The 24,943-nt window shown below is 39.3% G+C and overlaps 1 protein-coding gene across 1 annotated transcript in view; it reads left to right on the forward strand.

Moving 5' to 3' along the window:
* The window catches only part of LOC145980951 (fumarate hydratase, mitochondrial-like), a 61,187-nt gene that overhangs the window by 1,192 nt on the left and 35,052 nt on the right, over window positions 1–24,943 (forward strand). The window contains exons 2-3 of the mRNA XM_083114033.1: window positions 17,101–17,226; window positions 21,431–21,541. Coding sequence (XP_082970159.1) covers window positions 17,101–17,226; window positions 21,431–21,541 — 237 coding nt within the window. The remainder of the gene's footprint in view (window positions 1–17,100; window positions 17,227–21,430; window positions 21,542–24,943) is intronic.

Genomic DNA, 24,943 nt, shown 5'->3' on the forward strand with positions numbered 1-24,943 from the left:
TGTTTGGAAACACTGGCGAGACCGCGTGACTTTCGACGCTCGCTCCATCTGCAGGTACATAATGGAAACAACGGCATAATGTTGTCGCTTTACAGAAAATGCAAGTTCCTTACATAAAAAGTTATTATTTCTTGTTCTGCAGCATTCTATGATCAAGTTTTCAGTTTTCGCGAAAGAAAATACCTCGAAGAACTTCGCCAATGCTACAGAAACTGATTTCAGTAAGTAGTTTCTCCTGTAAATTTGAAGAAATCCGTTCGGGCGATATCTCATATTTACCGAATGTCCATTAATCAATTTCATTACTCCCCCCCCCCCATCTTCGCAAATTAGCCAAGAGGCACAAAACGTGAAGTAAAATAAACTAAATTAATCAATCAATCGATCATAGAATACCTGTGGCAAATTGAAAATAATAATAACTTGAAAATCAAATTGCCCCTTGCATTTGCGTACTGCAAATACAAGTTAGGTTGGCCAAGGTATCCTACCTCTCTCTCTCTCTTTTGCCCGCACACACTCAAAAGCAGCTGGTAAATGTAAGCCTCTCGTTTATATGTAAGGACAACTTTATCAGGGCTCAATTTTCGTTTGCTGATTGCGGTAACAGTTCATTATATCGGAGACACATTAAAATCGGATATTTTGTGTTTCTCATGGTTCGTACTTACGAATTGTGTATTGCGGAACATAGTTCAAGGTGCCATTATGCTTTTTACACGAAAACAAACACAATTTTTCACATAGAGAGTAGTTTTTGTTATTCCTTTTTTCGCTTCCCTAACACACAATATGGCAGGCACACGTTGACTGCCGTTGTTGGTATGCAGTGTTTCCAACCTTATTCACCGAAAAATACCTACTATTGTGTTCGTCACGTGTGCAAATTGCACATTATGCATGGGCAGCTGACGGATAGCCCCACGAACCATTTCCGATAAGGTTTCTTTAGGTTAGGTAAGCATAGTTAAAAAAAAAAAAAAAGGAGTTGGAAACACTAAACATCTGCTTCACGTAGGAAAGCAATGGCAATTGTGTGTCGGTGAGATATTTCTCTTGCAAAATACATGATTTCCCGGTCAAATAGATTCCACAATGAAAAAAAATACCTCAACGAACGTTAGAAACCTAAGGGAAACTCATTACCGTAAGTAGTTTCTTCTGTAAAAATGAAGAAATGTGTCTCCAATATAACGAACTGTTACCGCTGATGGCTTCCGTGAGTAATGGTTCCGATTGCTTTATGATTATTTTTTTTTCAAAATCTCCTAGTAGGAAGACTAATTATCATAGAATTTTGGCAATCATTGGCACACAAAATTTCAACCTTCCGTAAAGTAATGAGCACTGTTTGGATTTCGAAAAAGTTATTTATGTTGAAATAAACAACTTAAAAAATTACCTTACGCAAGCATGCATGCTTCCCATAGATGATGTATTTCCCGATGACAAGCGACTGTAAGCAGTAGCGGCGATTAGGGGGGACAGTTCTCCCCCCCCCCCTGCACTATGCTAAACCTTATCTACAAGAGGAAATATACTGGCTTTGCCCCCCACCTCCCCCTGAGTTTTGGAACCAAATCGCTGCCACTGTAAGTATCGTGGGAATTAATGTAGAAGTAAATCACAACCGTAGTAGAATGTTTAGGGACTTTGTTTTAATGCTAAGGGAACCAAACCTGACCTGGCTAACCTAACTACGAAAGCACATATTCAACAAAATCTTGAATCGCCAGAACTCTGCAGTATGTGTTAACAGAAGTAAATCGAAATCAAACCATGTTAATATTGCATTTGTACCATGATGAAATCGTAATAAAGCAAAAGGAACTTGAGCCCTTTCATGAATGAGTTTGTTCTGTTGACATAGGTGGATTACTAGATAGATGCAATAAAGAGGTACACACAATATGCCAGAAAAAGAACAGAAAGTATATAACAGAGAAAATAATTCATATTGGATAACAATTTAAGTCCAACAATACTTATATGGCATATAACGAAGTAAGATAAATCAAAGAAGGATTTAAAACCAGAACAAACTGTTGTAAAGATAAGGATGGGCTACTTCTGAGAGATAAGGAAACAGTCAAATATAGATGGAAAGAGTATTTCTCTAGACTACTAAATTCAACACAGTCAGTGAATGCCCGCAAAGAAAGTAGCAGGAAAAGATTTGCTAGAAAAATGAAGAAGCAGTGAACCCCCTACAAGGCAAGAATTTGAAAAAGTATTAAAAGCCCCAAGAAACAATAAAGCTCGAGGAATAGATGGCATATCAGCAGAGCTATTGAAAAAAATGGAGGGATCAAACTCAGAGAGACATTGTTTCAATTGATAACAGAAGTATGGAATTGATATGAAATGCCTAACTAGCAGTGAAGCATAATTTGTCCAATATACCTAGTTGTGCCATAAGTTCTGTCCCTAAGTGCATGAGCTCCACACGGCCCATTCGACTGACGTCCGCGACCAGCTGTGTTTACAATAGGTCGTGCGCATCCTGTAGCGTAAACCAGTCCCTAGTTTGTGGCGTTCACTTGTCCAGTTAACATGGAGTGGGGCAGCAAGGAGAATCGGATCGCTGTGATTGCGTTGCATAAGTGCAACAAGTCACCGGTGGAGATTTTCAATCTTCTAAAGCCATTACAAATTACGCAAAAATTTGTGTATCGGTGCATCAACCGGTTCAACGACATCTCCTCTATCGATGACCGAGCTAGAAGTGGCCGTCCGCGCACTTCACAGATGCCAGCAGGTGTGAAAGCCGTAGCTGCTCGAATTCGTCGAAATCCTCTTCGAAAACAGAAACTTATGGCATGGGAGATGAATATACCGAAGAGAACGATGTCCGGCATCATCAAAGAGGACCTTAAACTTGGGGCTTACAGAAGAACCACAGGACAACTGCTGACACCTGCTCTGAAGAAGATACGAACCACAAGAGCCAAGAGGTTACTCCAGCGGTACACGGACGGGAAACACAGGTGAATCCTTTTCACCGATAAAAAAAATTTCACCGTACAAGAAAAATTCAACCTGCAAAATGACAGGATTTATGCCCACAGTTCTCGGCAAGCTGCCGACAAACTTCCTAGGGTCCAACGAGGCCACCATCCAGCTTCAGTCATGGTTTGGTGGGGCGTGTCGTACGACGGTGTCACCCAGCTGCACTTTTGCGAACAGGGAGTCAAGACCTAAGCTGCAAATTACCAGAACGATGTTTTGGAGAAGGTAGTTAAACCATTGAATCACACTCTTTTCTGGTGAAGATTGGACATTCCAGCAAGACTCCGTGCCGACAAACATGGCGAAGATGAACCAGCAGTGGTTGGCCAACAATGTTCCCAACTTCATAGCCGCAGAGGATTGGCCCTCTGGAAGCCCGGATCTCAACCCACTGGACTACCGCCTTTGGGACTACTTAGAGGAGAAGGCCTGCAAGAAATCTCACCGCAATATTGAGTCGCTTAAGGCTGATTTAGTGAAAGCAGCCGCTTCCATACCCCAAGATGTGGTGTGTGCCGTGATTGACGCGTGGCCTCAACGATTGAAGATGAGTGTGCTGGCCAAAGGAGGCCACTTTGAATAGACTATGTTTTGTTTCATTCCTGTGTCCCTAATGTACACTTGGCAATAAAGGATTTAGTGTACTACAACATTTTGTGTTATTTACACCTATTGGAATGGGGGACAGAACTTATGGCACCACTGGGTACAGGGTGGTCCAAAAGTGTGGAAACACCTGAATAAAAATTGAATGGCATTATATTTCAAGAAACTAACATTGCAGGTTTGTAATAGGGGTGGGGGAAATGTTATAGGGCATATGACGATGACGGCCGTCATCTTGAAATCTGCCATATGTCCCTAAATGCGTTCTACTAAGGTTCTGATTTACTTTTTTCGTTTGTCAACGGAAAATACATTGTGCATGGGAAGCGTGCATGCTTGCGTGAGGTAATTTTTAAGTTGTTTCTTTCAACATAAATAACTTTTTTTCAAAGGAAGGTTCAAGTTTCGTGTGACCATGATTTCCAAAATTCTAAGATAATCAGTCTTTCTCCTAGGAGAATTTGAAAAAGATCATAAAACAATCGGAACCGTTGCCAATTTTTACAAGTATAATTTTTGGACTTTTTATTGACATCTTGACCTAGTTGTTGATTTCTTTATGTTCATGTCTTTCTTCACTGGTAGACACCATGTTACATCATCTTGGAATCCAGCTTTCTCTATAGAGTCCCTGTTAAAGGCATGTTAGAAATTGGCCAGAGTCACCTGCCCCCAAATGAGCCCAAACTTTTAAATTTGAAGAAATCCGTTTCCAGGACACGAAAAACTTACCTCACCACACATCCACTACACGTCATATTAGGCATATACCCACAGCCCATTCCTTTTAACGAGTAGATTACATTCACTGCCACATTTTTACATTCCTTTCCTTTCTTCATGATCCCGTGTTCAATTAAATTAAAGAATCCACTGGATCTTCCACACCCGGTACGAATTTCACCACGCATCCACAACACGTCATGTTTCTAACTTTCGTTGCAAACACAGACAGTTCGAAACACTGGATACCCAATGAACATGAACAAAACACAATAACGATGTGTGATGATGTTTGAAGGTGTACGTGCCAAACGCTATTGTCCGTCGGAGAATTAATTTTCTCTTCGTCGCGTAATCCTGAAAAGCCCTCACGGTATGCAACCGTATTCACTAGCGTCTCGTTAATCACAGACAGTCTTTGTCCAGGATACGCCTGATTCGCGCCCAACTTTGAACAACTTGTGCCATTGGTACACTGTGGCTCTACTCAGTTTGTCTTGATCGGCATATGTCTGTTGAAACATTGCATATGTTTCCGCAGCACTTGTCCTTAAACGCCAACAAAATTTTATGGTATATCGCTGTTCATCTTGAATACTCATCGTGAAAAGCAATGTTATGCACAAAAACCTGGAGGGGTAAACGAAACACGTTCCACGTAAATCAACACAGCTGCTCACTAATGTGGTTTCGCAACATCTGACAACTTGCTACGGAAACAGAATGAGTCATCCTATAGGATGAGACTAGTGGCGAAACCATAGGCAGTGTTGCCAAGCCAGGAAAAAATCTGTCTCACCTTCTCTGGGACAGCCTTTGTATATATTATTTTCTATCTATAAAAAGTGGTTATGTGAACCTTTAAGAAGAACCTACATGTACAGAAGATGGGCGTAATAATTGATGAATAATAGTAGGCAGCAGCATTCGCCTTCACATTTCTGTCCACCTTATGTATCGGCAACTTTCCGGCATAACTGAATCTGGTGACAACCATAAAGCCTCTTCGAAAAATGTCCTGGCAGTAGCCATCAGTGCAGCAGTAGGTAAGTGATTGACTAAACATGACCACTGCCAGTGAGGTACATGTACGCTTTGCCCATTGTGGCCACAGTCTTCGATATGTACCCCAATGTCTTTCACAGTTTTCTGCAGTTGATACTGCATTGGGCATTGTGGCATGGGAGGAGAAGGTGCATGCAGGCTTCACAAACATACCTTAGTCCGAGATGGTTATGGATGGTCATGTTGACAATGGAAGGAGCCATATGCACCCTCCTAGCCATCTCACGTTGCGTTGGTTGATTTTCCTGGCCATTCACCAAATCTCTTGGAGAACAATAGGCGTTACTTTCACTGGTGTCCTCTTCTGGGGTCCCCTTTGTGTGCGAATGTTTACCAACGTACCCTTGTTGTGTACACTGAGATAGTGTCTCTTTCACAGTGATTTTCCTGACGGTCAAACCATACTATTTGGCCATATGAGAAATGTGCATGGAAAAGAGTCACGACTTACTCTTCCCAATAACGGTTCAATTTGGTGCCACTTGACAGCTACACACATCACCTGCACGTGCAAGATGTGAACCATGACTGAAAGAACAGCTGAACCATAACTGCAGCTCTATCTCACAGATGGCAGTGGCATCACAAAGTCGTTTGGATATATGCCGAACAACGGGGTGTTTACCAAAATAACAAATAAAAAATTCTTGACCATAATTTGTATTCATGTCCAGATATTATGAGAATAATTAAATCAAGAAGACTTAGGTGGGCAGGCCATGTGGCACGAATGGGAGAGGAAAGAGGAGTTTACAGGATTCTTGTTGGGAAACCTGATGGTAAGAGACCTGTAGGAAGGCCAAGACGACGATGGAGGGACAACGTTGAGATGGACCTAAGGGAAATCGGTAGGGATGGAAAAGAGTATATAGATCTTGCTCAAGATAGGGAAAGATGGAAGGCCTGTGTTGCTGCAGCCATGAACCTTCGGGTTTAAGAAGGCTAGAGAGTTAGTTAGTTAGTCTTTTTTAGTTTTTCTTAAAATTTACTTACTTGACCCCGACTTAGGTAAAGTTGGAAATTAGCAATTAAGAAAATATTTACATAAAAAATACAGTTAAGATGAGAACTGAAGGGTATTTAACAAGAGAATTACACTTGCTTTATCTATTAATGCATTCTGGACTGCATTTGGCAGACTAGCGAGTCTCTGGTGTCTGGAATCACAGCTAGTATAATCTTATGTGGGGGCTTGCATTATCGTCCCTATATATTTTTGATCGTCCCTTCATCCATTTTATCTTACCACCATTATCCTTATCTTCACGATTAGCCAAAAGGGGAAAAAAGTGAAGTAAATAAACTAAGTCAATAAATCATTGTGATAGAAAAAAAATAGGCCCAAGTTCCCTTTGTTTTATTGTGATTTCATCACCCTACGAATGCAATTTTTTACATGGTTCAATTTCAATTTATCTCTTTAGCGATTACTTAATATTTTGTTCAGTATATGCTTTCAGCAGTTAAAGGTGAGAACTCAGCTTGCTTTTGTTAGTTACTGCAAATTTTTTTCAACTGACCTTTTGGTAGTGGTTATTAACAATAACAACTTTTCTTTGTTTAAAAAAAATAGACCTGGAAAATAATATAAATAGACCTGGACAAACCTGGAATTTAAAAACAGACATTTAGTAGATACCCTGATTTATGAATTCCTCCAGATCAGAGCGCTGTAATCCAATTTCTTCGCACAGAAAACGAGCATGCAGAAGTGCAGAACACCATTGAAAACTGGATCCGTAAGCAACCCAGGAGTTTCTACACTGAAGCCATCCACTTCCTTCCTACATGCTGGGATCAGTGCATCAATATCAATGGCAATTATGTGTATGTGACATTAACTGTCATTCACATATTATGTAATGCAAATATTCTGTAATATAATATTTTTTAGATATAACCATAGTCTCCTTTTCATTTGGGCATACCTTATATATGAAAATACCGAATGTCTGAAAATGCTGCCAGCAATAGTCACAAACAGTATTGTGCTCCACTGAAATGTGAGATCTATAACAAGTCAACAATGGGTCATTTTCAAATAACAGGGTATCAAACAGAATTCCTGCACTGTTCCAGAAAGGTATACTGGGACCCAAGGTCACCAGTGTTGCCAAGCAGCAGTAGAATGTGAACATAAACATTAAAAAAAGGTAAAGTGCTCCCCTGTGCATAGCACCATGCCATGAAGGCGTATAGGGGGTGTGGGGGTAATGCCCCACACTTTCTTGATCCGGTCGTGAATGGGGGTGATGTGATCAGCATCATGCCCCTGACCGCCTTTACCCCCCAGGGTTTCCCCCAGGTACCCATGTTATTCGACGCTGGGTGGGCGCCTGGGCTGCTTCCATCATTAGAAAAGTTCCCGGATTTGAACCGGCTGGGGATCGAACCCGGGACCTTTAGCATGGTAGTCAGACGCGTTACCGACTGAGCCACCGCGGCCATAAACATGTGGATCACTACTATGATCCATGTGACCACTGCAGTGTTAAGAATCATTTTTCACCTTGATGCCCGTTACCAGTGGCGTGCCCAAGGGTGGGTGGGATGGAGGTTAAAACCCCCCTTCCCTTTGGCCCAGTATTCCTAAAGAAAAGGAACGTCAAAGGTAGGAAAAGATGGCAAAATGAAGGCTGACTACCAGAAAAAATGTACATAACTCCTCCCTTTCGAAAATCCTGGGCATGCCACTGCCCGTTACGTGTTGTAAATGATTGTCTGAATTATATAGCATCACCCTATAGGTATATGTGGCCAAAAAATATGGAAAGAAAACATTTCGCCTTACTTGTCAGAATATCTTCCAAACACTACAAATCTGCAAATACATTGTTCCGCACTTCAAAAATGTATCTAAACAGAAAAGTCAAAGTTATTGTGGATTCGGTTTCTATTTCAAAAACAAACTAATTGCGTTATTTTACATGCATGTTATTTCATAATAGCAAGGAATGGTGTTTGTAGTGCCAACAGGATAATTCCCATGTTGTGACGGGAATGCCAAAGGTCATCGTATTTCTTCGTCCAAGTTGAAGGAAGTGGCTTATCTACATTTCAAAATATGAGCTGATATGGCATTGGCTTGACTTGTGACCAGGATGTTGTGTAATTGCCGTGACCTCCTACGAAAGATGAATGTGTTGGATAGCACACACAGAACAAATTTAAAAGACATGGCTGTTTGCGTGGCCGTTTGACCTTTGTATTATTTGAATATGCAGTGTCAATGCTTTTTGTCATTCAGTTAGATAAGGTTTATCTTTGCATCCCACTCAGAATGCTCATTGAACTTGTTTTGGGTAGAAATTGGAATGATTGAATGGAGGAATATTACAACATAAATGTCTGCTTTACTTGACCTTCCAAAATGTAGGACACAAAACATTCTCAATAACTAATACATATTTTATAGAACACGTTAGAAAGTAGTTGAAAAATGACACTTTTCTGTTTCAAAATAATGAATTCTTAATGAATTTTTAAATGTAAAATTTCTAAACTTGTAATCATACTAATCAATGCACCTCTTACTACATGATTTAAGTGGTACTTCCCAGAGAAGACAATTCTTATCAACATTTCAGGTTTAGTCAAACTATATTTAACAGTTGGGCTGAAAAGTTCGTAGGCTAACATAGTAAAAAATATTTTTTTGACAAAATTCGATTTTATTATTCAATATAGTTGCCTTCGAGGACGATACAACGATTATAGCGGTCATACAATTTTTCGATGCCATTTTTATAGTACGATTTCTCTTTAGCCTCAAAATAGGCCTCAGTTTCGGCGATTACCTCTTCATCAGTGCTAAATTTCTTTCCAGCGAGCATTCTTTTAAGGTCTGCAAACAGGAAAAAGTCACTGGGGGTCAGATCTGGAGAATATGGTGGATAGGGAAGCAATTCGTAGTCTAATTCATATAATTTTGCCATCGTTTTCATTGATTTGTGACACGGTGCATTGTCTTGATGAAACAGCACTTTTTTCTTCTTCAAATGGGGCCGTTTTTTCGTGATTTCATCCTTTAAACGCTCCAACAACGCTATGTAATAATCTCAGCTATCTCGATCAACTTCACTTTACGATCATTTAAAATTATTTTGTGGACTTTTTTTATGTTTTCGTCGGTAACAGCCTCTTTGGGGCGTCCACTGCGTGCATCGTCTTCGATGCTCATTTCGCCTCGTTTAAATTTAGCAAACCACTTCTCAACGGTTGATTTTCCTGGTGCAGAGTCCTGTAATGTTATAGTGGGGGTTAGTTGTGATTACTCGCGATATTTAAACTGGAAAGCGGCTGCGTGGCAATCGCAACTTTAAACGATGTTTGAAGCCTCACACTATATATTACAAGTTACGATTTGTGTCGCCCTTCTCGATCGGCAGTGCAAGAGTCTACGAGCAATGCCGGCGAGAAACGCAAGACAAAGCCCTGTAATGCAATATTCACACAAACTAGATATGTATATATAAGCGTATGCATAAGGTCAAAAGGGTCCACCAACGAATGACACACCGTGCTTTCTCCGTTGCGTTAATTTGTCCTTACAAATTTGTATAACACTAACTCCATTTGTCTAACGTGTCTACAATTGTCAAAATGGAACCTGGATTTCAATCATCCTTTGGACTTGTGTCTTGTGTTTTATGCACACATTCGTTTGTGTACTACCATTTTCAAGTAAGGCAAAAGGTCAATTTGTATTTGTGAATCATCAACAAGACAACTACGTTAATCAATTACTATATGTATTTCATGAACACCAAAAAGCTAGTAAAATAATCAAAACAGAACAATCAGCGTAAGCCAAAACACTATTCACATGAACGACGCGAGAGCACGTCAAATTTACATACACGTCCTGCGTGTACAATTAATTTACAACAGTTAACGAGCATCATTCAATCATGCGTAACAAAATGCATATGTATATATTACTTAAATTCAATTAAACAATCCACATTAGACAATCAACAAATACTTCCCAATTATTTCCCATGTAAGTTAATTGCGTTGCAAGTCTTCATTTAGATTTTACCCTGATTTGCCTTACGGCATTATTTTTGCCATTCATTAACCTTAACTCAATTCTCCCGATTTAAATGCTACCGAGAAAGGGGTAAAGGAGGGAAGGAACATGCGTCCCGGATAAGGTGATATACGTTGCAGAGGACACTTAGATTTCTTTTGTTCGTATGCAAGAAAATTTAACCAAAGTCTTAGTTCGTAAAATCGGAACGTCGAATGGGCGGAACGATTACATTACCACGTCGACCAAAAATGCAATTGTTACGTTCGTAGATTCAAGGAAGTAAACGCGCGCAGGTCAAAAGTTCAATTTTTCGAACGCAATAAGTCTTTGGGCGACGGGAATAAGATGTGAATCAAAATTCAAATTAATAAATCACCCCATTCACTCTTCGACAATTTTGGCGAACAATTCTTGTCCTTATTTCACGTAGGAGGACTAATGTAAAAAGATTAGTATAGACTTTACTTTTGATAAAAGTGGGGGGGGGGGGGAAATGATCTGGAACGTTGCACAATTATAAAGTTCTTGTAGCACAGCAGAGAGTTTACGTACCTATGTAACATAAAAGTTCAGCCTCAAAAAGGTCCTGCAATGCCGCACTCCAATCACCGTAATTATTCCCTTAGATGCAGTCCATTTTACGAGTGGCGAGCAATGAGGGCTTCCGTCTTCGCAGGCCTCAGGCTAGGTACGTCTCTCGCTGGCTTCTCGCGACCAAAGGGGGAGTGGTCGAGTTCCGTTCCAGTCAGTATCAGCTCCTCTGTTGCACTGTGTGCGGTTTTACGTCCAGCCCGTATATACCGAGTGCTCCGCGAGAGGCAGCACCGGTCGAGCAATCGAGGACAGAGGCCTCTGATGGCTGAAAATTGTACTATATTTTACGTCAATTTTCACTTTTTGTAGAGTTTATAATATTGAATATTAAAAACGTTACAGTCCGAATAATGTTTATCAAGCCAAGCCTTGGCTTCAACAGTATTTTTTTTCGCCAAAAAGCAATGCTTTATTAACACACGAAATTCTTTTTTATCCATTTTTTCACAATAACAAAAGCTGCTTCACTCACAATGCTATATCTCACGAACTAATTATCCGGCAGCTGTGAAATTTATACACGTATCTTTTGAAGGTTAGTACTAAGTAAAAATCACATGGATTTAATTCTAGTAACGCCATCTATGAGTCAGCCTATGAACTTTTCAGCCCAACTGTTATTATTTATGTTAGAGTGGACAGTCAAACTCTTTGAAATTATAGGGACCAGTACCAAACATTTTACAGACATTATGAAAAAATAATTTCTCTCGTGAGTCTGTTGTGCTGATGGTAATGAAAGTACTGTCTCAACATTTGAATTATGACCTGTAATGGCAAACAAATATTCAAGATTTACCGCAATTTAAAATGGTTCCAGAAGTTTCATCTTGGGTAGTTTTTAGTTCAAAAACAGCGTGTCTACCAAAATAACATCCAGAAATCTTCACTTTTTCTGGACTTTTCTAAAACCTTTTTTTCAGTTTTTCGTAACGTTTATTTATTCGACCCCTACTTAGGTAAAGTTGGAAATTAGTAATTAAGAAAATAAATATTTATTTAACGAAAACCCCTACCAAAGGGCTACTTAAGATAAAAACTGAAGCTGAATTTAAGAAGAGAATTAGATCTGCTTTCTCATATTAATGCATCCTGAACTGTGTTTGACAGACAAGCGAGGCTTTGGCGTCTAGACTCACAGCCAGTATAATCTTATGTGGGGCTTGTGTCGGTTGTCCCTATATGTTTGTGACTGTCCCCTCATCCATCTTAGCACCATTCATCCTCCTCTTCGCGATTAGCGAAAGGGACAGAAAAATGTGAAGTAAAATAAAGTAAATCAACCAATCATTCATTATGATAGCAAAAATTCTCGACCTCAAGAATGATTTATTGCCTTTTAATTGATGTTCTTGATGATTTCTTTACTTTTTCTTGACTGGCAGACACCCTGAATAACTTTGCTCTATATACCTGCTTTACAATCAAATTATATTGGTCAGTATAGTTTATAATTCATCCTCACCATTGCAGTTAATCCAATAGGTAAAAAAGTGACAAAATAAATGAAATACAAAAAACTAGAAGATAAATCAAGAATCACAAGGAACAAACTAAATCCTCAATTTCATGATAACCCATGAGATAATTTTTAGAAGTACAGTATTGACATTTTTTCACACTTCTGGTTTTCGAATTTTCAAGAAAACCATTTTTTTAATAAAATTTAAATATTTTTGTGACAGTACTATATTCCAAGAACTATACGAATCTGCACAAGTGGCATCCAGGAATCGACATTCTGTTTCTTGTAAGCCACTCTGGAGTTTCAGAAACCGATACTGGCTTTCCCCCAACCCTCAGAGAACTGTGGAGTGGCCTATATAAATCAAATTTCATTATGTTTTTGTGTAGTTTCCATTATATAGGGTATCATGCCACTTCATTTTACCTGCTAAAATATCTTAAAGGAAATTTAATAAAATATGTCTTACATACAGTATGATGATTACTGTGGAAATAGCAAGGCAGAAATTTAAAAATTGACTTGTGATATTTGGACATTGTGGAACAAAATAGCATAGTTACTGCATGTGATTCAATCTGCAAGGTATTGTTTGTATTGTGTTAATTTTTTATTGGTTAAAAAAATTGTTTCTCACTCAACACATAGGAACTCCTTGATTTTATCTACACACAAACACACACACATCATAAAAGAAGAAAAGAAAGAAACCAGAAGGATTTAATAATAAAAATGGATGAAAACGACAAACACTTGTCACACAAATGCATGTTCTCTGTAGAATTAATATGGCATCATGCTATCTAGATAGATGTGGGAAATGGGGTGGCCACGCATAGGGATATCTGTGTATAATCACAAGCGAACGAACATTACATTAACATTTATATATTATAGCTTTCATATTGTCTGAATTGCAAATATTTTGTTGCTTACAGATCGTTGGTTAGTCAGTTTTGTATTTATTCTTCCATGACAGTGAAGTTTGCACGCCACCATGCGGGAGAAATATTGCGGAGCGCCGTCCTCCCACTTTACGTTTCTGCGAGCATTGTTAGGGAAGGCTGGGTGAGGGAAGAGGCGAGGCAAATGGGTAGAACAACATGCACGGGAGCTGTGCATGGGTGGATGATGGCTTTCGTCGTACAAAACCCAACCACCTAGCCGAAGCTGGCCGCTCTCTCCAGAGAACTGTAAACAATGAAGAGTTGGCAGAAACAAGGGTGTTAACATCAGAAAGAAAATTACCAACTGTTGGAAAAAAGTCATTGTATATTCACGTATGACATAAGCATAGAACAATACATATCGTAATTTCCAGTGAGGAACTGAAAATATGCAGACTCTTGTTTGATTTTTTTAATTTAGCGTCGCTTTGTTCTACTTTTGGTTAATCACGACAATGAGGATGAGTGATGATATAATAAATTTGATAGAGGGACACCCACGAAGAACATCCATGGCCAGGCTGGGATTCAAACCCGGGACCCTGCAGTATGTTAGCCATGGAAGTCGGCTACAGATTCTTGTTACTTGCAAAGTTTTTGTATATATGCGTTGTACTTTTGCTATGTGTTTAGTGGAAAGCACATTTGGATTACAATGATGTAGTCTACATCATGTAGATTGAAATACATGTTTTGATTAGCATGTTTCAAAAAATTCCTGATATTGTGGCAAAGTTGTCTGGCAGCTTCCCTTCTGTATTTTTTTACTTCTGTTAGGTAAGAAGATATTACAACTAAATCTGTTAGCATTTAATTCATCTCTCATTTTTCATGATCTCAGTTTTACTATTAAATAATAGATGCTAACCTAAAACATTATATTCGATAAAAACGAATATCACAATTTCTTTTCACGCTGGCTGTTAAATAAATTAGAAATTCATCATCTAAACTCACCCGCAATTGGCTCACCAGAAGCTGCTGCAGGAACCCGTGAACTACAAATTTCTGAAAATCTGGCAAAATTGTCTGGCAACCCCGAAGCAATAAAACAACCAGATTGTAAGACTATTTCCAAGAAAATAAAATCTAGAATGTCTTGGATAAACTTTTTCTACAAGCGTGTTTGAAGAAGGTTTCTGGTTAGTTTGTAGTTGTACTTAGTATATTGATAGAGGTTCTGGTAAAGCAGATTTCACTTTGGTGCCATATCAATTAGTCATGTTGTACAGGAAACATTTTCTGTCTTAATTTTACTTACTAATTTTCATGTTCAGTGCACGTAAATGTTCGTTATTATGCTTATCAAGCTGTATGTAAACTAATTTCCCTTCCTCTGAATTTTCCCCTCTATTAAGTTAAAAAATATTACAACTAAATCTGTTAGAATTCTATTTCTTCTTCCATCTTTTGTGATCTTCGTATTACTGTTAAATAATTACTCCCTCTGTCCCATAATTATTGTCCGGTACACTTCTGTTTGGTGTCCGATATGCAAACTGTGACATTGGTGTATGCAGAAGAAGAAAATGAAACACGGGAATGAGTCATACAACATTATTAGTCAAGGATCAGTACAAATTGGCCGATCAAGTATCCAAAAGAACATAAATAAAAAGTTACCATTTTGGGACAGAGGGAGTATTAAATTTATTGTAATAGATGTAAACATGTAAAACATGATATTTGGTAAACACGAATATATCAAATTCTTATCAGGTTGGCTGTTATAAGAAATTCGTCATTTAAACTCGCATTACTAATAGAGCAAATTTGTGACCTATCGCCCCTCCATTTTGTTTCACCACAAGCTGCCAATGGTGGGAGATGATAGCTACAGACACTTTACAAGCAGAGAATCAACTTTTTGAGGGGTCCTTTTTAACTCTGAAGTCATCACATCCACACACCGCAGGACCTCATTGTCACTACTGTCAGACATCCATTAAACCTTAATTAATGAAGAGAACTGGAAATAGAAAGTAAACTTTGTGTTCGGACGAATTGTCATTCATATTGGCCGCGTTGCCATGCAGTGTGAGTCCGAGTTGAGTAGAGAGACGACGTACGTGTGTTGTACGCCTCGTCATATACGTGTAAATGTGTGAGGAACTCTTCATTATATTTAGTGTTATTTACATTCTTCATATTATTAAAGTTTAAGTAAGTGTACATACAAGGTAGAATCAAAAAGTAAGGTAACAAGTTTTTTTTCCACAGAAACCTTTATGTCGTGGTTGCCTAAACTGTGACAGGGTATACATGACACTGCACACTAACATTCCACATAGTCACCATATTTGTCTAAGCACGTGTTCCAGCGGGTGACCAATGCATCAATGCCACGAGTGAAGAAATCAGTGTCAAGGCTGTCCAACCAGGTTTTCACTGCATCCTGTGCCTCTTGCACTGTGTTGAAGCGTCGTCCTCGAAGATGCTTCTTCATTGGTCCGAACAGATGGAAATCGCTGGGTGCAAGATCAGGGCTGTATGCAGGGTGTTCCAAAACCTCCCAGTGGAAACGTGTGACATGGTCACGGGTGAGCTGCGCTGTGTGAGGTCGAGCGTTGTCGTGTAACAACAATACACCCTCCCTGAGTGCTCCAGGTCGTTTCCGACATATGGCCTCTCTCAATCTGTCCAATGTCTGGCAGTAGGTCACAGCATTGACAGTGGTACCACGTGGAAGGAATTCCAGGTGAATCAACCAAGGTGGTCCCAAAAGATCATGGCCATTGTTTTCCTTGCACATGTTACTGTTTTAAACATTTTGGATGGGGGTGATGATGGATGTTTCCACATCATGGAGGAATGTTTAGATTCCGGTGTCCACAATGGCACAGGTGTCTCATCACCCGTAATGATGCGATACAGAAATGACGACCCTTCTTGTTGATAACGGATCAGGTGGTTCAGACTCATGCCCATTCGTCTGTCTTTGTCATAATTAGTGAGATTTCTTGGTACCCAATGTGCACACACTTTGCGGTAGCCAAGTGTGTTGTGCACAGAACCATACAAAATGTTTAGTGCATCTGCAATGTGTGACAGTGTGATTCGCCTATCCTCCCTAATCATTCCCTCCACCTGACAAATGTTCTGGTGGGTAGCTTAAGTTGACGGTCTGCCACTTCGCTGATCATCATTAATGTTAGTCCTACCATTTTCAAACTCCTTACACCAACACCACACTTGTTTCCTGGATAACACGTTGTTTCCATACACCTCCACAAGTTCCCGATGGATCTCGGCTGGTTTCTTCCCCTTCGCATGCAAAAACCTGATCACACTTCGCACGTCCACATTTGACCATGTTTCCAGTAACCCTGCCATCTTTGAACTGCGATTCTCTGCAACTGTGTCACCGTGCTGCTCTCTAGCGGTCACCAGGGATACTATCCATCAATACCTACAACACACACACAAAAAAAAGTTACTAGCATATCGTTGTACATTTTCAGGGCACTTGTTACCTTACTTTTTGATTCTACCTTGTACATGTTTCATTGTGCCAGAGTGACTGAATACATGAGACAACACACCCAGGACCTAAGAAGCTATTCACTTTGTGTTTTTACTTTCTGAATCAGCAATGTGCATTTTAGTTTTGTTCAATTGTATTTGTGTCTACTTAGTTTTCTCGTTTGTATTTGCAGGATGAGTACAGAAAAGAGTATGATACATTCGGTGAACTCCAGGTGCCGAAGAGCAAGTTCTATGGGGCTCAGACCCTCCGCTCCGTGATGAACTTCCCAATAGGGGATGAATCAGAGAGAATGCCAGTAAGTCAGATTAGAAACTATACTTAACCTTATTGTTCTGCTACATTATCAGTTAAAATTGGCATGTTGGCACCTTTGTGAACAAGTGCATTGAATGCTGAACTCGCAATCACTGATGTTCCAGGTTTGAGTCCTGGGCTCTATCCCTTCACCAATTATCTAATCATCATTCATCTTCATGATCACAGTTAGCCTAAAGAGGCAGTACAAAATTAACCAGTCAACGCAAACCATATTTTTCCATATTTGATGCGATGTAAATATGAATTGAAAATTATTAGACAAACCAGTGGTGCTTATTTTGTTTGTCTTTGGGGAGAATGTGAGATGCCATAGGTTCCAATCCATCTCATTGCATTCATTTTTCTCATCTCTTTCATCTAATCATTGTGACTATCATAGTAATGTAGAAAAAATACATAAAATAACTTAAAATAGGAGTAGAAAGTGCCACAGTGTATTTGTGCGAGCTCACTCTAAAGTGGCATGTCGCTTGAAGTCAAAGAAATAAAATAGAGACATTTGTAGCATATTATTTTATAATGATAGTACTTTCACAGTTTGAACTTACTAGAGTTACCAGTATCCTCTTTTTCCCGGACATGTCCTACATTTTAGCCTTATGTCCGGTATCCGGGAGGAATTTGGAAAAAAATCATAAATATCCTACATTTTAGCCTTATGTCCGGCATCTGGGAGGAATTTAGGAAAAAATCATAAATGTCCTACATTTTTAGCGTCATATAATTTGAGTTAAGAAAATGTGTGTTACAGTTGAACAAAGAGAAATCATTAAGTCATAAGTCTATGGGGCTGCACTTCAAAGCTCGAAAGAGAAATTTCTTTTGATTCAGACGTTGCAAACGCAATATTTTTGTGCTAGAATGACGACTGCAGCTATAATCAACGCAGTATTGGGACCACATTCTTTTGATTGCATTGTTCAATTAAGTGTAATTTCTTGCTTTAGCATCTATAACGATGGAAGTAATCCTACAACATATTTCCTATTGTTATTTAATATTTTGAGTGTAAAGCAAGAGATATACAGAACAAATTGAAATTTTGAGAAAAATTCGCTCCTCTGAAAAGTACAAATGAAAATGTGTGTATTAAGAAGTGAATCATTTAATATTGATTACAAGTTTGGGAATTTTGTATGTAAGGAATCATGAAAAATTCATTATTAAAAATACTGAAAATGTGTTAATTTTAAGTTAATTGCAAACATCTTGTAGTAATGTGTATTATTTACTGAGAATGATTTGTGTCATACATTTTGACTAAAAGCCCTACTTTTCCCTTATAGTGATCTGGTAACCCTAGTATTTACAAACATGATTAAAATTCACTACCATGTGTAAAATGATAACAGTTCTGTGCCACTTGCCTTTATTCACAACTAGCTACTTGAGAATGGTAGTAAGTTACGAAAATTAAGCAGGGTTTTATTGAGAATTTTCCATTTAGCAATGGTAAGTCCAAATGTATAGGGTATGGGGCTAAATTTCGAGCCAAAATGATCAGGTAGTGTATGTAGGTAGCTTAGTAATACAGAGTGCTTCCAAAAAATGTATACACACTTCAGGAGAAGAAAAAAAATGTTAAAATGTCTTCATACAAAGATGTGTATTTACCTGAAAGTAAGGTTGCGAGTCAGTTTGATGATTTCAATGCACTTTCTGGGCTATACGCTTACAATTTTACAATAAATGCTCAAACTGATGGCCTCCAGCATCATTACATCTCTGAGTACGGACCACTATAGTGGAACCACAAGCAAAACAACCTGCGCAGACCCGCAACTCCTGTGCACCGTACTCCCGCAAGTAGGGGAAGGGGAGAGTGGACCATGCTTCCTTATGGCCCGAGGTGGAGGGAAGAAGGGAAAGCTGCACGGGGACTTTTCGTCCCAAGGTTTTTTTCCTTGTGGTTGATCTATACTGCTTCAGTAACACTCGCCAAAGTTTGCAGTGGGATTTCTGCACACGCTGTTTTAATCTCATCCCAAAGTGTGTCCAGGTTATTTAGTTTCTTGCGGTACACCTTATACATTACTGTTCCCCATAAGTAAAAATCGAGGGGTGTAAAATCTGGAGAGGGCGGAGGGAATTTGATCGGACCCCTGAATCGTATCCAGTGGCCTGGTACATTTTGATCAAGGTATGCTCTTACATCCCTGTGGTAGTGCGGAGGTGCGTCATCTTGTTGGTAATATAACCTCTCATTGCCATACAGTTCACGAATGGCAGGTAAAATGGAACCATCAAGCATTGTCAGATAACTTTCACCAGTTACGTTACCTTCAAAACAGAAAGATCCAATGAGTCCCTTCAATGACAATCCACACCACACAGTTGCACTAGGCATATTCACAGCCTTTTCAACAGTGATGTGGGGATTATCTTCTGCCCAGTACACACAATTGTGTCTCGACAGTTCCATTGAGCTTGACTTGTGCCTCGTCCGACCAAACCACGGTCCCTGCAAATCCCGGATCACTGTCAACCATGTCCCGAAACCATTTACAAAATTGTAACCTGCGATCTGGGTCGTCTTCACTTAACTGTTGTACCAGCCTGGGAATGTACACGTTAAACTTGCCTTTTTTCAGAATGCGTAGTACGCTAGTAGCACTTACACCACCACTCTTACGCTCACATTGCCTTGTAGATTTTTGTGGCGACCTGTGAAACCGTTTCAGTACCGCAGCTGAGGACTTGTCACTTGTAGCTGTGCGAGGTCACCCCAATCGGCCTTTGTGCACATCACACACTGTTCCATGCAATTCGAATTTCTCATGTATGCGAGCAATTGTTAACCGTGAAGGGGGATCAGTACCATACTCACGTCTCCATTGTCTCTGAACCTCAACAACATTCTCAAATTTCCACTACCACTTTAACAAATTCTTACACTCTTCAAAGTTCAACCGTACTTCCGCATGTTGATATGAATCACTCGCCACTGACCGCATAGTGGCGCTAGCAATGGTACCTGCTGCCATCTATTGAGCAAACATCACACTACATTTCTACCTTATTTCATCCTCCCAGGCTAACTAACTAACTCTCTAGCCTTCTTAAACCCGAAGGTTCATGGCTGCAGCAACACAGGCCTTCCATCTGTCCCTATCTTGAGCAAGATCTATATACTCTTTTCCATCCATACCAATTTCCTTTAAATCCATCTCAACGTTGTCCCTCCAACTTCGTCTTGGCCTTCATACAGGTCTCTTACCATCAGGTTTCCCAACAAGAATCCTGTAAACTCCTCTTTCCTCTCCCATTCGTGCCACATGGCCAGCCCACCTAAGTCTTATTGATTTAATTATTCTAATAATATCTGGACATGCATACAAATTATGTAGTTCTAAATTATTTAACCTTCTCCACTCACCTGTCTCCTCATCCCTTTTAGGTCCAAATATTTTCCTAAGGATCTTATTTTCAAATACTCTGAATTTAAGTTCCTCTTTCAATGTAAGGGACCAAGTTTCACACCCATATAATACTACAGGCAAAATTACTGTTTTGTATATTTTAACTTTTAGTTTCTTAGATATTAAACGATATTCCTCCCAGGTGGGAATATAAATTTTTTATCATGTTTTAAAGTGTGTATACATTTTTTTGAAGCACTCTGTATGTTTAGCTATTGGAGCATAAACATGTGCAAGAATTTGAAACTTAGGAGATACTTCTAGCACTGATATGTTGACACTTCACAATTCTCAGTTATACATGTAAGTCGATTGCCGTGAAAAGTGGAGGTACGCCACTTGTGCTCTGAACCCCTCAAATCTTTCCACAGTAGTGAAATGCTGGGACAAGAGCATAAATACATTGGCCCCCGTTGCAGAGTGTTTAGCACATTGCGCTACCACGCCAGGGGTCCCAGGTTCGAATCCTGGCCTGGGCATGGATGTTTGTGAGTGTCCATTCGTCAATTTCATCATATCATCACTCATCCCCATCTTCGCAAATTAGCTGAAGTGGCACAAAAAGCGAAGTAAAATAAAGCAAATAAAAAAATAGAACATAAGTACAGGAACACTAAACATAGTTTCTACTACAACAAATGTGTTTATCATTTTGTACACCAAAAAGTCCCAGTTTTGCTTGAATGCCTCTTCCAATTACTTTTGTTATGAACTTGCCTTTCATTTTATTCAGCTTGAAGTTGTAATTTTTTTCCCTTTCAGCTCCCAGTTATTAAAGCAATGGGCATATTAAAGAAAGCAGCGGCTATGGTGAACAAGGAGTTTGGTTTAGATCCAAAGGTTGCTGAGCATATCTGCAAAGCAGCAGATGAGGTAAGTTGTTCTTATTTCAGGATTTTAAAAAGTCTTTACATCAGTAAAATAAAGTTGTTCAATTACAAAGGTCATCCCGAAATTAATGCCTCGTCTGCTGTAAAATTATGTGAAGGAGGAACAATTTGGAAGTTTGTGTAAAAATAGATGCAAATATTAGGTACCTATTAAGGCTACTCAAAATACTGTCATTTGCTTTCGATACATTTCTGCCACCATTCAACCAAATGCAGAAATCTGCTCTGGAAAAACTCTTGAGGTTCTTTTTTACCCATGGATTCACAGCGATATCTTCCATGTCCTGGAAATGCTGTTAACGAAGGTTGTTTTTGAGAGGAGCAAACAAATAGAAGTCTCATGGGGATAAATAAGGACTTTAACACTTTCAGTGCTGGTGACACACACCGTGTGTCGTTGATGAAGCACGTTCAGTGCCGGTGACACACACCGTATGTCATCGGCTTTTACCGAGAGAAGCTGACATCACACGGTGTGTGTCACTGACATTGTTAGTTAGCATTCGCCAGTTGTGAGTCGCTTATTGGCTTGGGAGGTTGTATTCATTCCGGCCTCTTGAGGGACATACTACTGCATTGATTTACACGACTGGTTTCGTGGTTACGCATTTTGTGTTGTTTCTATGAAACCATATGTTGCAGGGCGGCCGAAGGCAAAAGGACATTGTACTAACAGGGTAAACAAGAGGACATTAAAAGAAGCAAAGTTACATAAAATTGCCCACGCATCATTCGTCATCTCCAGTGAAAAATGTGTTGATTCCAGGCCCCTAGCTAGGATTTTGTTTTGGGGCTGGGAGGGCTCATTCCTTATCAGTAGCTGCCATCTACAGGCGAAGAACTAGAGGTATAGAAGCATTGAACATGAGAATTTCTCAGTATATTACAACTTATTCTTCAAGATTCATCTAATGAAGTAAAATTAACTATCACAATACACTATTTAAATTTGATATTTTAGGATTTCTGGGGGAGAGGGGCTTCAGCCCCCTCGAAACCTCCCCCTGGTTATGATTTAGAAGACTTGGCATAGAACTTAGGATGCACTGATATGACGAATGACGCAGATGGTGAAGATGATGATGGTGTTGGTGATACTGGAAACGATTCTAGTGATGGTGATATTATCAGAAAGAGCCTTACCTCCTACAACAATGTCTTATGGAACATCTTCCATCTAAGCTTGACAGAACACACAGAACAAGATGCAGAGTTTGCAACCAAAACAACATTCAGAAGACAATTGACTCTGAAAATCAACCTGGCCTGTGTTTGGAAATCTGTTGTGAGTTGTGTTATTGCCTGTGCACTGTTGTGAGTAGATTCATAATGTTACTATTTTTATTGAAGTGTTTTTCACGTTCATTGTTCTGGAAGTAATCTTCACTCTTATGTGTGCAAGAATAGATAGTTTTGTCTGAATTTGTGCTTCCGAAAGCAAGTTTATTTCTTAGAAGATACATTGTTTTTCAGTTTTGAATGTATGGTATGTGTTGTAACAATAATAAAGTTTCTTGTTTATCTTTAGCGATACCTTTTTTTGACATTTTGCAGTTAGAAGTGATATAATACCATGGCACACACCGTGTGGCACTGGCCTCTCACGAAAAAAAAATATGCGAAAGGCCAGTGACGCACACCGTGTGACGCCCTCCAAAATCTCCTCCAAAATAACAAATATGAATTGTACATTATCAAAATATAACAAATACTTGTGATATAAACAAAATCAAGGTAACGGATTTTGACGTGCGCAACACATCCAGGCAACGGCCTGTGGCTTATGCAATGCAAAATGGACCGGCATTGAACGTGTTAAGGGGTTGGGGCATTACTGACCACCCCACTTTGGCAATGGCCTGTGACATTTTCCATTGACACTTGAGGATAGGCATTATCGTGGTGCAAGACAACACTGTCTAGTGGAATGTGCTTTCTTTTTCGTTAAATAGCGTCCCTCAACTTTTTTAAAGCCTGCACATTTTTGCACCACGTTCCAAAAAATCTGTACAGATGACACCCCCTCTCTCCCAGAACATCGTCCATCACTGCGGTTGCAGGTCTAGTACTTTGATGTTTATCCGTCACTGAGGTTTCTTCCTTTTGGAACTTCTTCATCCATCTTCTGACATGGCTAATGCCAATTGCATCCTCTCCATATGACAACCCTCTCTTTGAAAGAACTCAATCACAGCTCTTTGTTTTTGTCTGATTCATGTTGTTTATGTAGTTATTCGCAAATGAAAAATTGTGTCCATTAGTAACAGACAGTGGCGTGCGGTGCTAAATCAGGCAGGGGAACAGGTGACTATCACTTGCCCCCTCCCCTCCCATACCTGTCGTAATATAATACAGTAGACCAAGTAAAATTCAACCCTTATTGAAATGAACCAAAACATAGGATACATATGTTACAAATTGTCAGAAGTGACATACATGAAGCACATTAAAATTATGACAATACCAATGTTAAAACAAATATGATATAATGTAAAGAAAACCTTAAAAACAAAATTGTTGATGCGCAACAAAGAAAAAATTCATAAAAGCAATTTATGAGTGATCAGAGAGAAAAAATGTTTTGTCGAAACCTGTTTCATTTCTATTTGTAGAGTTGAACATTCTTGTAATTCAAATGTTCTCAATGCAATAATGGCATTCAGATTGCCGAGTTTTTTCATGACGTCTGCTAGATTTGTAGAAATTGTGACAAAACTCGAACTGCTCAAACTCCCCTCTTGGGAACTAACAAGGACGACAAAAATTTGCCACTGGAAGGGTATCCAGTTAATAATTTTACATATTTGTAGTAACTTGTTTGAAAATGCCTTGTGTACGATTTCATTTTAGTTTTTAATGCGGTTAGGATAGGTGTTGGTTTGCTGTCTTTTTTGTAAAGTTCAATGAACTAAGAGCTTTTATCTTCAGCTGGTCGATCATATTACATTCGCAACCCTACCCTCGCAACATTTGCTTTCTTGTTCTGCTGCTGGGTGCATCTTGGAGCTAGTGGAACAGTGAAGGACGTTAGTGCAGTTGAAATGAAATTGAACTCTATATCAGGGCTACAAATGCAAGTGCTTAGAGACAATTTTCAAAATCTGTTAGAAAAAAAACACAAAGTACCAAAATCTGTGTGCAATTGCTCACATTCTTGAGAGTGAACATGTGGATTTTCAAGGGATAATTTGAAAATATGGTTTGTTTTTCATTGTTATACAAGGTAACCAAAAAGTTCTTGCCGTTCTAGAGCAGTGATAAACAAAGAGCAATACAGTGGACGGTACATACCTTTAGGTTTCGAAGTAATCTCTATCAGCATCCAACACCTTTTGCCAACGTTCCTGCAGCTGCACAATACCATGGTGATAAAACTCGGCAGGCT

Source organism: Lepisma saccharinum, chromosome 28 (assembly GCF_977018435.1).
Source record: "Lepisma saccharinum chromosome 28, izLepSacc3.1, whole genome shotgun sequence".
In the NCBI taxonomy this organism is placed as follows: Eukaryota; Metazoa; Arthropoda; class Insecta; order Zygentoma; family Lepismatidae; genus Lepisma; species Lepisma saccharinum.